This window comes from Idiotropiscis lumnitzeri, chromosome 16, assembly GCF_059441095.1.
Source record: "Idiotropiscis lumnitzeri isolate Australia: NSW breed Sydney's pygmy pipehorse chromosome 16, RoL_Ilum_1.0, whole genome shotgun sequence".
Taxonomy (NCBI): domain Eukaryota; kingdom Metazoa; phylum Chordata; class Actinopteri; order Syngnathiformes; family Syngnathidae; genus Idiotropiscis; species Idiotropiscis lumnitzeri.
In genome coordinates this window covers 5379375-5394379 of record NC_142406.1, presented here as the reverse complement: position 1 = coordinate 5394379, position 15005 = coordinate 5379375, and the positions used below count along the sequence as shown (strand labels likewise).

The 15005-nt window shown below is 42.4% G+C and overlaps 1 protein-coding gene across 2 annotated transcripts in view; it reads left to right on the top strand.

The window, feature by feature from the left end:
- The window catches only part of LOC148321055 (DNA topoisomerase 2-beta-like), a 62273-nt gene that overhangs the window by 11737 nt on the left and 35531 nt on the right, over positions 1–15005 (top strand). For both annotated transcript variants that reach the window (XM_088319382.1, XM_088319383.1), the window contains exons 4-5: positions 10435–10498; positions 10644–10789. In XM_088319382.1, the coding sequence (XP_088175508.1) occupies positions 10435–10498; positions 10644–10789 (210 nt within the window). The remainder of the gene's footprint in view (positions 1–10434; positions 10499–10643; positions 10790–15005) is intronic.

The following is a 15005-nucleotide window of genomic DNA, read 5'->3' as shown; positions in this document are numbered from 1 at the left end:
GCAATATACAAATAAAAAATTATTTGAAACAGCAGAATCCTCAAGCAATAACATGGAATTGTACTGAGCTATCATTAGCTACTTATTATATGCACTTCGTATTGTTTCACTGTCCAAAGCAGGAGTCAGTCCGTTCCAAAGCTGGCTTGCCATACCTGGCCTCCTCATCAGAGACCGAAACCGTCACAACCTGCTTCCTTAATAGATGATGCTCGTGCGTCATCATCTTCCTGCCATGTAAGACAAGTTCTGTCTTGCAGGTTTTGCACTGCATTCCATTTTAGTATTTTTGGTGAAATGCTCTGGAATGGTCCTTTGTAATAAGCAGTGGCGAGCCGTCAAGGCCCCAAAAGGCCTTCTCTGCTGGTTTAACATTATCAAGAAAAAAATTATCGTATTCTTCACATTGATGTCATTTTATATCCGAGCGTCTTATTTTTAGGTAAGAGTTTGTATCCAATCTGCATTATGTTAGCTCATGTTGCCAGGCAGGTTTCACAATACCAGTAGCAGGCACTATTCATTCCGAGGCCTTCAGATGCAATTGTGCGGGCATCTCTTCTGTCAAAGTCAATGACCTTTCAGGTTTGATAGACAGTTGCGAAAGCCAATCAGATCACGAGTTGCTTACTGTGAACCTTCTCGCTGGCCTTCGGCTGAAGGTGATGAACGCGTTTTGTATTGGATACTCACTTGTGAAGGGGCAGAGCTATGCAGAATCAACAAACCTGAAAGTCGTAACTGGCGACGGTTTGAAAATCTAAAATATATTTGCGCTGTTTTAAACACCAATGGCCAAAGGAGGGAAAAGTGTGGATTAATTGAAGATACACTTGCGAGGCCATTTTCAAGACAGGCGTTTCAAGAGAAGCCCGGTCGTCCAATACTCACTTAGTACTGTGTAAGTGTGTTTCTGCATATTATTTGCCCAGCTGTGGCGTCATAAATAATGGTATTATGAGGGGCATTTATTCAAGTAGGACTAAGTCGGACTTCATCGAAGGCCCAGGTGTGAAATGCACGGTCCGCCACAGGTAATTTTATGTATGGCATAGCTGTTGGATGCAATTGGTTTTCTTCAATTTTAATATGTACAAAACCTGCACAACATTTGCTACATGCAAAAGGGTTCTATTCTCTGTAGTAAGTCCTGGTTCAAACTGACAGGGAGACAGAGGATTGACACATTTTAAACACCTTGGGGCCTCCTCCAAGCCAATTAATTCAAACAATAACTTTTTTCTTTATCAAAGTCGCATTTCCATTCTCAATAATATTATTAATTATAGAAAAATTCGATCATTCAACCAGCCATATGCCTTTGCCTTTAGACTGATCAAGAACAATAAGAAAATGATTTTACGGCAAAACCTGGCATTTCGCCTCAAGGTCCTGATGATGTCACACGCCGGCATCCTACACATGACGCTACAAAACCTGGAAGTAACAGCGGCGCTCGGTTTGAGAGTCCTTTTTGGTCCGAGGACTAGGACAGTTCTGGATTGTTTCAATCTTATCCATCTGAGGTCATACCTTACCCCTAACCAGCAGATAGCCAAGGTTGGTTTCATGGCAGGCCCTCTCACAGTTGACCACATTCAAGGTCTGTCCTGTCATTCTGCTCTTTTCCAAGACAGTTCTCGGGTGATGGATGTGTTCCTTCCATGTGCTACTGAAAATGAGCACATCATTCAGGTAAGCTGCACTGAATGCTACACAGCCCGGAGGAACTTTGTCCATAAGGTGTTGAAAGTTTGCAGCAGCCCCATGCAAGCCGAAGGGCATTACTGTGAATTGGAAGAGTCCTGATGGTGTTCTGAAGGCTGTGTAGGGGCGACTGGAGGCCTCCAACGGCACCTCCCAGTAGCCTTTACACAAGTCCAGAGTGGTGACGAAGATTGCCAAGCCAAAGTGCTCGGCGAGGTCATCTAACCTGAGCATTGGACAGGCATCAAGCGCTGAGATGGAAGAATAGATCTTTCGAAAATCAATGCAAATGGGCAGCGACCCGTCCTCCTTAAAGACAATTACCACCGGACAACACCACTCCGATGATGATGATTCAATAATTCCAAACTTCTGCATCAACTCCTTCACCTTCCAGAGTGGTGCCACGAGTTGCTGAGGGACACGGGAAGGATGCTGACAAATGGGATTTCGATCCCTCAACCAGTTCAGATGCTCCATCAGGGTAGTCCGGCCAGATTCTGCCATGAAGAGTGATGGAATCTCTCAGAAGATCCTCAAGAGGTTAGCAGCCTGGTCAACAAACAGATGTGCCATGAAAGGTTCTAAGGCTTCGGTCACTACTGCAATACTGGGGTCCTTTTCTTGCTCCACCTCCACCTTTCTCACCACGCATGCTGCACCAAGAGTTGCACAAGAAACCTCTCTCCACTCCTTCAAGAGGTTCACGTGGAAGATCTGCCCGAGCCTTTTCTTAAGAGGCTGATATCATCCGGTTCCGGCGCCTCGCGAGTGGCTGCCCGTTTACAGCAGCGTTGGTCACTCTTGAGCCTTTTTCGTGTGTTTTTCCCCTTTACCCTGTTTTATTTTATTTTTACCTCATCTCAGCAATGGACATACAACTTGCGGTGGTTTTACTGCTGTTGGGGGCTGTTTTTTGCGCGATCGTGTCCGGAGACAAAACTCGGAGCTACGGATCCATCGTGTAGTCAAGAGATCAGCTGTTAGCTCTCCGTGCTAACCCAGCGTCGGCTCCCGGAGCGAGACTTGATATCCCCCGCGAACTGAGGAGGAAGAGACGGGGATGTCGTGCGGGGGCTAAACGCCAGGCAAGGAGGACACGATACCACCCCGTCCTCCCGTCCGTTATGATGGGGAATGTTAGATCCCTCCCCAATAAAATGGACGAGCTAACAGCGCTAGCCCGGCACGAGAGGATTGTCCGGGAGGCTAGCTTGCTGGTGTTCACGGAGTCGTGGCGAACAGAGCGAACGCCGGACGCCGTCGTGGAATTAGACGGCTTCCAAATACTACGCGCGGACAGGACACTGGAGAGCGGTAAGAGGAAAGGGGGAGGGCTGGCTGTGTTTGTTAATGATAGATGGTGTAACCCTGGGCACATAACTGTTAAGGATCAACTTTGCAGTCGGGACATTGAGCTGATAGCTGTTAGCATGCGTCCGTTCTATTTACCGCGAGAGTTCAGTCATGTGATCGCGGTGGCGGCGTACGTGCCACCCTCTGCTAACAGTGAGACAGCCTGTAACGTACTGACTGCAGCTGTGAGCAGGCTACAAACACAGCACCCAAATGCCCTGCTCCTTATCTCTGGTGACTTCAATCATGCTTCTCCTTCCTCCTCTCTGCCTTCATTCACACAATATGTAACCTGCCACACCAGAGACAATAAAATATTGGACCTTTTCTATGCCAACACCAAGGAGGCCTACACGTCACTGCCCCTCCCCCCGCTGGGCAAAGCTGACCACAACTTGGTTACTCTCCTCCTGTGTACAAACCTCTGGTCCGCAGGCAGCCAGATGTGACACGCACAGTCCAGCGATGGTCCGGAGAAGCCGAGGAGGCCTTAAAGGACTGTTTCAACACAACTGTTTGGGAGGTATTCAGCGAAGCTCACGGTGAGGACATTAATGGTCTAGCAGACGCAATTACAGACTATTTTAACTTCTGCATGGAGAACACCATTCCCACCAGGACTTTAAGATGTTTCTCCAACAACAAACCCTGGATGACACCGGACATTAAAGCTCTCCTTGTCAGGGATTGCTCGCCGGTCGGCGAGGAGGAGGTGGACCCAGAAAGCGAGGAAGCAGGGGAAAGGGTAACTTAAAGGGAATTTATTAACTGAATCAAACAACGAGGACAAACAACGTGGCGTGGACAAACTAAACGAGACTAAATAGAACAAAAGAAGACAAGTGACGGGGATCGTGACAAAACACAAGGGACCGTGGGCATGAGCATGGGGCATGAGCATGGAGGAGGAGCGTGGGCATGAACGAGGGCATGAGCGAGAAGGAGGGTGGTCGTGAAGTCCATAAAATGGCGTAGCAGGAGAAATGTTCCGACGCTGAGCTGTCGGCAAGGGGTGGATAAATAGTCCGAGTAATCAGGGGAGCAGATGGGAATCAGGTGCGTGATGGTTGACAGGGAACAGGTGCGTGGCTGGTGAGGACGAGACGGCTGAGAGGGAAACGCCCCTACACAGCTGACAAAACAATAACAGAATAGCACATGGCACGAAGGAGGGAAGAAAATAACCACAAAAACACAGACATGCCCGACACGGGTCATGACACTCCTGAAGGAGAAAAAGAGGGCTTTTGTGTCAGGCGACAAGGACGAGCTGAAGAGAGTGCAGCGTCAGCTGAGAAGGAGGATCCGAGAGGGCAAAAAGTCCTACAGGATGCGGATGGAGGAACAACTGCAGCGGAACAATACCAGGGATGTCTGGAGGGGCCTGAAGACCATCTCAGGCCACGGACAAACCAAACCAGGGAATGGAGGACAGCCGGAACAGTGATCGTGCGTAGTGGTATTGGGAAAACCTTGGGTATCTTCTGGCATCGTCATACAGTACAAGAATGTGTGGTGGCCCTCCACACTTTTGACTAAAGGGCAACAATGTCCATTATTATCCTGCGGAATGGAGTGACAATGACTGGGAGTGGATGGAGGAGAGCATAATCAGATTTGCAGTCTCTCAGCAAGCGTGGTTTCAAATGAAACAACTGCCACCATATCTAATGGGGTTCTTGGTAGAGGACTGATTAGTGGTTAGCACGAGGGCCTCACATTTCAGAGGTCGTGGGGTCAATTCCGGCTCCAGCCATCCTGTGTGGCGTTTGCATGTTCTCTCCATGCCATGTTTCCTCCGGGCACTCTGGCTTCCTCCCACATTCCAAAAACATGCATGGCAGGTTGATTGGACACTCTAAATTGCCTCTAGGTATGAATGTAAGCGCGCATGGCTGTTCGTCTTTGTGCGCCCTGGACTGGCTGGCAACCTGTTAGGGTGTGCCCTGCCTATTGCCTGAAGATAGCTGGGATCGGCTCCAGCACCCGCCGAGACCCGAGTGAGAAGAAGCGGTTCAGATAATGGATGGATGGATGCTGGGGATTTATTTTCATGGGGCTCAAAATCCCTGGTAGTGCCCCTGTAGGTATGTAGTGGGTTTTCTTGATCTATATATGAAATCCAAATAGCATTTAAGGATGCTATTCTCTGGAGCAAGCCTTGACTCACATTGACTGAGAGACAGAGGATAGCTGCCTCTTATCCAACCATGTCCCTCTAAAAAAGCAGATTAATTCTAAAAAGAACTTTATTTTATTAAAATCAATCGGCTCGTAATTACACTCGCAGTTTGGGAAAAGCACATATTTTTTCGACTCATTAAGGCATGTTGCTCTTTCAGTTAGATCACGGCTGACTCAAATGAACACTACTGCGCATGTGCGTCAAGGACAGATAGGCAGCCCGAGACAAGTCCGTTTTGAGATAAAAAGTATTCTACAACAAAGAAACTATGACTTTCATTACAAAATGCATTGTCAACCATTTTTATCTTCGAGGCAATAAAATCTTAATCTTGGCAGCCTCCCTCCCAACTTGGTTCCTTCCATCTAGTTAAGTGGTCCCCGACATTTCTGCCATGGACCATAACATTTAACAAAGTTACTCACCAATTACTCAGTACTTGAGGAGTTCTTTCACTGAGTATTCAAGGGTATATTTTAGTTTTATATGAGTCAGATTTCCCAAAAGTAACAGTACAATTGAGTATAGCTATTCTGCGATCTCTGTCCTTGTGTGTCTTATTTGAAAGACTGGACTGATTCCCTAAATATAATAAGAAATAATAGTTCCATTGGTAGCAAACACCAGAATCTAAAACATTAAACACTGAAAATACTAAAATAGAGCATTGCTTACCATTAGAAATTTGCCCTTTTTTTTATACAAATGCGGATTTGTAAAATGGCAACTGAAACTGTATGTCACAAAGAATTATCCCAACATAAATGTAGGATAAGTGTACAATTGTAGATTTAAGGTATAATTTAGGATAGGTCTGAGGGCAAATTCCAATGTTGGTTTTGTACTACCAATTTTATTTTCATAAATCATTTTTTAACTAAGTTTATTAAAATGTATTTGACTTAAACAGGGAAATATTAGTAAAAATACATATTTTTTATCTTTTAAATAAGCCCACAATACTGTCCTCTAGTTTCAGTTGGATTGGTACAAAAATCTTTGAGGATCCAATAGGTGGCAGTAGTGAGTAAAAAGTGTGTGTATTCAAGTGAACTGAAAATTCATACAAAAAATTAATTTTGATATATTTGTGAGGACCTCTCTGAAACTTTGAGGGACACATGTATAGAGGCTCTAGTGGCCTTTAGAATGAAAAAATAGTGAGGACCGGCCTAAATGTCCTCACTTCTCCAAAATGTCCTCACAACATATGGTATAAAATCAAAGTGGTCCTCACAAAAATAGTAGTACAAACACACACACACACACAAAGGCGCGTCCGCCACTTTGACTTTTACACTCATTTAAACAAGGGGGACATGAAAGATTACGCTGCTCAAAATGTTACTCCCATTAGTGCAGTGATTCTCAAATAGTGGGGCGCGGTGCGATGCTGAGGGGGGCGAATGAGACCCTGGGGAACATGTTTTTTTGCATGGTTTTGGGACCGAAAAAGGCGATCTTAGACAACGCGAGTTTGAGCTCGTCAAAGCTAGTTCACGCAGTACTGGTTTTAAAAAAGTGTCGCCCTGTGACGCAGTACTGGTTAAAAAAAAAAGCGTCGCCCTGTCACGCAGTACTGATTGAAAAAAAAGCGTCGCCCTGTCGCGCAGTACTGATTAAAAAAAAAAAGCGTTGCCCTGTCGTTCATTGACCCAGAAGTGATTTCCTTCGCCGCTCCTTAAATGCCCAGCGCCAAGATAGTTTGCGCCGCAGCAGAACGAACTTTATTTGAACTACCGTATTTTTACGGCCAAAAGACGCGCCCTATCAAAGGGCGCAGTACCAGTTAAGGGTTAGGGTTCGCGGTCAACCGCTTCCCGATTGCCCGGGGCAAGTGAAATTTGGCCACGGGCAAGGTAAAATCATGGGCAACTTACCCGACCGCGCAAGCATTTTTTTTAAAGCAGCCAAATATCTTTAATTCCATTGGCCTTATCGGGGGCAATGGGCGGGCGCTACGGGGATCAGTTAGTTCAGTGAATGTCGAGTTAAAGCGAACGTCAATAAATCCCGCAGTATTGGAACTCGCTGTAGTTGCATCCTCATTTGAAGTTTGAAAAACACAACAAAAACCTACGATATTTTGGCCGAAAATTGACAGCCGGAAGTTTTCTTACCTTCTGCGCATGTTTACAAGTGGCGACGAGTTCGTTCAAATCCGAACATTTTGGATTCCTCTGACATGACTAAAATAGCTTGAATATTTTTAAGTAGACAATTCAGTTGTGAGTAAGGAAGGGAGTAATATTTGATTATTGGCTGTTGACAACCCAGCCCACCCACTCAATGACACTCTGAGAACACTCCACAGCTCCTTCAGTGATAGACTGTTACACCCTCGCTGTACCAAAGAGAGATTTCGCCGCTCCTTCCTGCCGGCTGCTGTCAGACTTTTTAACAAGAACATTGGGTCAGGCCTACAAACGGGAGGGCATTAGTGCAATTGTGCAGTCCTAGGATGCAATACACACTACTACTGTACTTTCAGCCAATGGTGTACTTAAATATTGACCAATGAAGTATTTTGTTTACCATTACAGTATTATTATTACAGTACTTCTATCACTGCAGCATTTCTACCATTGCAGGACGTTCACTATGACAGTACTTTTATCATTGCAGTATTTCCTATCATTGCGGTACTTTTACTATTACAGTACTTTCATCATTGCAGTATATTTTATCATTGCAGTACTTTTTACCATTGCAGTACTCTTTACCATTACAGTACTTTTATCATTGCAGTATTTTTATCATTGCAGTATTTTCAATCATTCAGTAGTTTTTATCATTACAGCGTTTCCCCCTCTGTATAATGGACAGGCATTAGGAGTGTTTCCTTACACTTAGATACGTTTATACTGTGTATATATGCATGCTTTTTATGAATGTCTGCTGCTAATGTTATACATTAACGGCTACATTACGCCGCCGACTCTGTGTGATCTATATCTTTGCTGCTGTAACACCTCAAATTTCCCCATTGTGGGACTAATAAAGGACATCTTTATCTTTATAATGGGCGCTCTGCATCAAAAGGCGCCCTGGCTTTTTTGGACGAGTTTAGGGACTTTAAAGTGCGCCTTATGGCTGCAAAAATACAGTATATGTAAGTCCGCGCACAGCAGAAGCAACAAGCTACATGATGGCAAATAAACGACTCTGCAAACAAGTAGCGTTCTAAACGAGGAGCCGAGCAAGGAGGCGCTAAACACGCTAATCGCTAAAATGAATTGCTTCGATGGACGCTCGACTTTTAACAGAAGTCTGACTCGAACCGCGTTTGGGCGGAGACACTACGTGAGCAATTTAGCAGACGCTCTCAGGCTGGAACACGAAAGTGGCTGACGTCATCACAACAAAGACGTTCGACATCAAACGTATTGTAAAAAAAAAAAAACGTATAGTAAACATTAAAACTTAAAGAATTTTAGTTTAAAATCCCCCTGGCTCTTTTTGTCTTTTCTATATTATGTACGTATTAATAACTGTTTGGTTTCTTCATGTTAATAAAGTTAAAACAAAACAAAACATAAATAGTAAATATTTATCATCTCATCAATATTAGCACCACAGAGTACTGAGTTTCGATCCTCACAATAGTCGTTCTCAAAATGATATATATATTTTTTTGCAATTTAGCTTTGTTAAGGTAAGATATTTTATTGACAATCTAACATTAATATACAAAGAACATGTACATTATTACGAAATGTAAAAAAAAAAAAATGGTGGTGGGGGGGGCTCGAATTGTTTTCTTCTTGGTAGGGGGGGGCGTGACAGGAAATAATTGAGAACCACTGCATTGGTGTGACTTATAATTAGGGGTGTACATAAAACAAATTGTCATGCTTCTCAAATGAGCACTGTAGGTAAAATTAACTAACACAAAATTTATATGTTACAAAGTAATTTCCTGGGATGGTCAACTTCAAAATAAAAGCAAAACAATGAATACTGTATATTATGTACATAGATATCAATGACTTATTTAGCTTTTATTTAGAAGTTGGCCCTCGAAGCAATCGATGTGGCGGTTGACTTGACTTTGAATTAAGGCTAGCCTGACCTATTCTTAGTACGCAAAAGCGAGATGTCAGATTTGAACTGGAGCACAGTATTAAATTTCCAGTCCTCATGCGCACCAGCGCACCACATCCTTGGTTATGATGCAATTTAATTGTACAGAATGTATGTACACTGTGAAAAATGGGGAGTGATATTTACTTGAAAAATCATAGGAAAGTTTTTTTTTCACTCAGAAATTCTAAGTAAAGAGTTTTTGAGTTCATTAAATTAAAAAATTCACTCCATGGTTGAACCCACTTTATTTTTTTTGTCCACACGTTTCATACATGAAGGATCTCATTGTAATATAAGGAGGATCAAACTCATAATCTCAATTTTCGGGGACGGCCACGCTACACCTAAGCCATTCCACTGCTATGGTCCGTTAGTATATTTTTGGTGTCAGGTGCAAACCTCGCAAATCTACGCAGTTTTTGGCCTCCTTTTGGAGATGCCAGCAATATTCTAACCCCACGTCGCTGAGCCATATCTCAGGTATAGAGTATCCGTCTCCAAATCTGGAGGTTGTCGTTTCAATCCTCAATCTCATTGAGTAACCTTGTGTATGAAATGAGCTGTTTTTTTAATTCAATAAATTTACTCAAAAACTCTTCCTGTAAAATTTACTTAGAATGTCTGAGTGAAAAAAATTCACCAGATCTTTCAAGTAAATATATTATTTTTAATTTTCGGGTTCCCAAAAGGCGTAAATTAGCATTAAAATGTTAACACATGATTAGTCGGATTTTATGATTCTAGCCTCAAATCTCAAAATAAATCAAAATGATTTTTTGTTTTGTTTTTGTTTTTATTTTTGTTTGTTTTGGGCAAGATTAGGGACTTTAAAGAGCACCCTATAGCCCGGAAAATACGGTAAATGGTAAATGGGCTGTCACGTCACACTGTTACATAATCTACCTACTGATGACGCAACTTCAGGAGCAACTCAGTTTCTCCTTCAAAAACACTTTGACATCAACTTGCCTTAATTTTTCCAACTCTGTTAATTTATGAAAACTCAGATCAAGAAAGTGGACATGTTTTCATCATGGACTTGTGTCTGTCTGAGCACAGTCCAATAAAATAACATACCTTTTTATATTCTTCCTAACCAGTCAATGCAGCAGATAACAAACAGAGGGATAAAAACATGAGTGCCATTAAGATCAACGTTGACCCGTAAGTACAAACTGAATATAGTTTTTATTTTAGGGAATGGGGAGAGATGTTTGTTTTGAAGAACATTTTCTGAAAATCATTGACATTTCTCATTCTGTGCTAACTCGTTGTACTCATTCATTTTCCTCTAATCCACTTCCACCAGCGAGTCCAACACCATCTCTGTGTGGAACAATGGTAAAGGAATACCAGTGGTGGAGCACAAAGATGAGAAAATGTATGTCCCAGCTCTCATTTTTGGTCACTTGCTCACATCCAGCAACTATGATGATGATGAAAAAAAGGTCACAGGTGAGTGCAGGCCAAAGGTCACACTATGCCAGGGCTACTCAAATAAAAATCCAGAAGGGCCGCAAATAATTGTTTCAATGTGTCAAAGGTCCATATTTCAAGGTTGTTCAGGACACATAGTTACAATAATACGAAAACTTTTAAAGCAAAATGTGATTTTTATTTAAAAACCAAAGTGGCAAACTAAAATAAAAAAAAAATCAAAGTTTTGGCATTCATTTTCTGTGTAGCTTGTCCCCACTAGGGTTGAGAGAGTGCCAGACCTTAATCCCATCTGATTTAGGGTGAAGTATTCCAAACACCCAATTGCAAAACATGACGTGACATAAAACAGAAAATGACGATTGTCATGAATCAAATATAACATTTGGGAATTAAATACAATTTTAATTAAAAAATATACACTATGAAACACAATAAAGAAATTGTGGGCTTCACACTTTTGAGTGTGAGAAAGAATAATGAAATACAGATCGTAGGTAAAAAAAAAAATTGGAATAAATAACAAAAGCAAAAACTACCATAAAACACGGTCAAATTTCTTTTTACCTCTAAAAATCCGTTGTTATGCTGCTCCCCCACAATTTTCCACCTGTTTGGGATTTTCTTCCTCTTGGCCTAGTATCTCCATACGTTTCCTCCATTAAGAGACGTATAGAGAAAGATAGGTAACTGTTGTTGTCTGTAAGAAACACAAATTTATGTAAAGCTACACTGTAGAATATCATTTTATCAAGACAGATCATATTTGAGGTCTCTGTATTTATACCTGCTCGAAAGAGTCTCCAAGATTTCCCCGAGTCGTAGAACTTGTCAAACAGACTTTGCAGCATGTAAGCTAGAATAAACACTTCTTTGTCTTATTTCTGGAAGAAAGAAAAAAAAAAGGTAGCTAAAGGCATGCCTAGGCGAGCCCCATCTTTTAGAACAATTGGGCGATATCAAAGTTACCCGGGAGCAATCAAATTCAACAGCTTTCCACCAATCATTAAAACTTTGGCAGAGAAAGTTTGACCTCCTTAAGGTTTTCCATACCGCTACTTAACATGAATCCACCCATCTTCGCTGTCTAAGTCAGGGCGCTCCGTGATTTGGGTAACTTTGTTGGTCCTCCGGAGTCATCAAATAAATCTTGCCAACCTCCTCAGCACTATCTTTGAAATAAAAAATTGTAAATGCCATGGTCTTATTTTAATGTGTAAAAAAAAAAAAATATGCGATGACAGTGGTACAAATGCTAGTTGAAAATCAAGTAATGCCGCCTTCCATTTGTTAAGTTACATTTTTTGCCTTTTTATTTTCTTATTTACGGCGATTATCAACCAGTCGTTGGTTGTGACCGTGTGCGAGTATTGAGCTGTTGAGAGCGACGAATTAAAGGTCAAAATAACTTTAACATGTACCATTATTGAACATTAACATGGTAGCAGAGGATGGCTGCCGCTAATAGCTACAAATTACAACCAGGCTTCGATGAAGGGAAGTCTTACGAGAATTGGAAGAATGAAGTGGAAATAGGCCTCAATGATATGGCTCTTATCGCTATACAGTGAAACCCCGGTTATCGCGGTTAATGGGGACCGAGACCACCCGCGAAAACTGAAATTCCGCGAAGTAGCGGCGCCCCTTCAAAAATGCTTTAAAAAACCTATACAGGTATACAGTATACCCCCCTGTATGCAGTACACCATATAGAATACGGGTAGAGAGAGAGAGAGTGAAATTCACGTTATAACAAAAAAAAACAAATTATTATTAAAACTTATTATTTTTTTTATTCCCCAGCCATTATTTTTGTATTTATTCAATTACTTCTTTTTGTATTTATTTAATTACTTCAACTTTTACCTGCTGGTACGCCGTCCGGTGTGCCCTGTGAAATGAAAGGTGGCATTCTTCATTTATTCATTTATTCATTTATTCATTCATAACTGACAGCCTCGCGCTGCGCTCGTGCCCGGGCGGAAGAGGTGCTCCTATTTGGCTTAATTGTCACGCACGCCGGACCTGCTCCCCCGAAGCGTGTCTCCATTCGGTTGAACTCGGTTTCATTTCGCCCCGCTCGTGCCCCGGGCGGAAGGTGCTCCTCTTCGGCTTAACTACCACACACGCCGGCCGGCCTCCTCCGGAGCACTCGTGCGGTCCCGAACGGAGCGAAATGTCGCCCTGCTCGTGCCCGGGCGGAAGGTGCTCCTCTTCGGCTTAACTGCCACGCACGCCGGCCGGCCTCCTCCGGAGCTCTCGTACGGTCCCGAACGGAGCGAAATGTCGCCCCGCTCGTGCCCGGGCGGAAGGTGCTCCTCTTCGGCTTAACTGCCACGCACGCCGGCCGGAGCTCTGGTACGGTCCGGACCGCGCGAAACGTCGCCCCCGATTGTGCCCGGGGGAACGTGCTCTTCTTCGTCCACTCTCCTCTTCGCCCACTCTCTTCTTCGGCGCACGCCGGCCGTCTAACCGTTCCAGCGCCCCGTCGTGCCACTCGGCGAACCTACCATCCCTTGCATCTGAGCAATCCGGTGGATTGCTGTCTTTGACACAGTGGGCCACGGTTCAAACCAGTCACAACACTATTAGGTACATTAACGTCTAATAAGTTGACCCAAATTCTAGTGATAGACTGATATGCCTTTTTCAGGGCCTATGCCAATTATTAATAGTCATGGAGGCTGATAACCGATATTTGAAGCCGATATTCATTTGTTGCAAAAAGGGGAAAATGGGGTCAAAATCTTGAGAGATAAGAACTCCAAAACTTGACTTAGTTTAAATACCTTTAAGCACATGTCTATTAAACAACTTTAGAGATATGCAACATGTTAAAGCTTTAGATCTTGGAAAATAGACAAATTAGTTTTAAAAGTCCAACAAAAAGTACATGAAGCTCCCAGGCTCATCTGCATGTCTTATAGTTTAATGAAAACAAACAAAACAAGTCTCTTTAAAGTTCACTTGGGCAAATATTTTCTTTTAGTTATGAGTAGTAGACTGTCATTTATTAAAATTTCAACAAAGTCTGTTGCCTTACTTTCCTCTGTTCCCAGGACCTCTACCATAGTGAGTGTGACTCAAGGTGAAAAAGCAAACAGGCAGCTTACTGCTGATTGGCTGCTACCCACTGCAATAGGAACCAAACAGGTGGTGCTGTGGGTGGACCAATCTGCTTCTGCAGGCAAGGCCACAAGCACACCACAGAGAGAAAGAAGTGTGCTGCAGCGAGCCAAAATAAACCAGATTTTAATTTCTCTGCCTTGAAAGTAAAAAAAAAAAAAAAAAAAAGGCCCCACAGATAATCGGTCCATCACTACCAAATTCCAAGCCACTGCCTTGCTGTGGGGTGCATCAGGGAGGGCATCCTGAAACAAAAACTGCCCCTGTGGAAACGCTCACTGACTGCACTGTTGGGTCAACTTTCCACCAAAAGAGGGTGCTAATAGATAAGAGTATAATTGATTTATCAATCCATCCATTATCCAAGTTACTTATGTCCCGAGGCGGGTTGATTAGTCAAATATTGTACTCAAGTAAAAGTACTGCTACTTCAGTATAATATGACTCAAGTAGAAGTAAAAAGTACTCATCCAAATAATTACTTGAATAAAAGTAATAAAGTCCTCAATAAAATTAAGTACTGGGTAACTGCAGCAACGGCTGATTTATTTTTGTATATTTTTCAAACATCCAATCAATCAGACAAAAATACAAAATAATCATCTTCGGGCAAATTAAAGTCCATCCGAGCCATAGAATAAATTATGTAAAAAAATTGCTTAATATTATCTCAAGGTGAATTCAGGTATTTTAATAAATAATAGAAAAATAATAGTATAATTAACAGAAAGAAATTAAGTACAAAATTTCAAGACCCTGTACTTTTTTTTTTTAAACAAATGTAATCTGAAAGACAAACATATGTCTGTCCACAGAGGGCAAACTGATTTAGGAAATTTAGCGCGACATGTTTCCTCAAGTTTGATGTTGAGTTCTTGAATGCTGAAATCTCCGTTTGTTTTGCAACGTAACTCGTAGATTTTTCGGGGCAAAAACAATCCCTAATATGTGTCAAATGCAATGTTCTTACTTCACAGAGGGAATAATCAAAGTCATTTTAAATTGGTTGTAGGTTTGCAAAATGTGATCTCTCCGAGGCACCGTAGTGCACTTGCTTCAAAATGCAGGGACTTGGAACTTAGGTCGTTGCATTCTAATAGTTCATCAC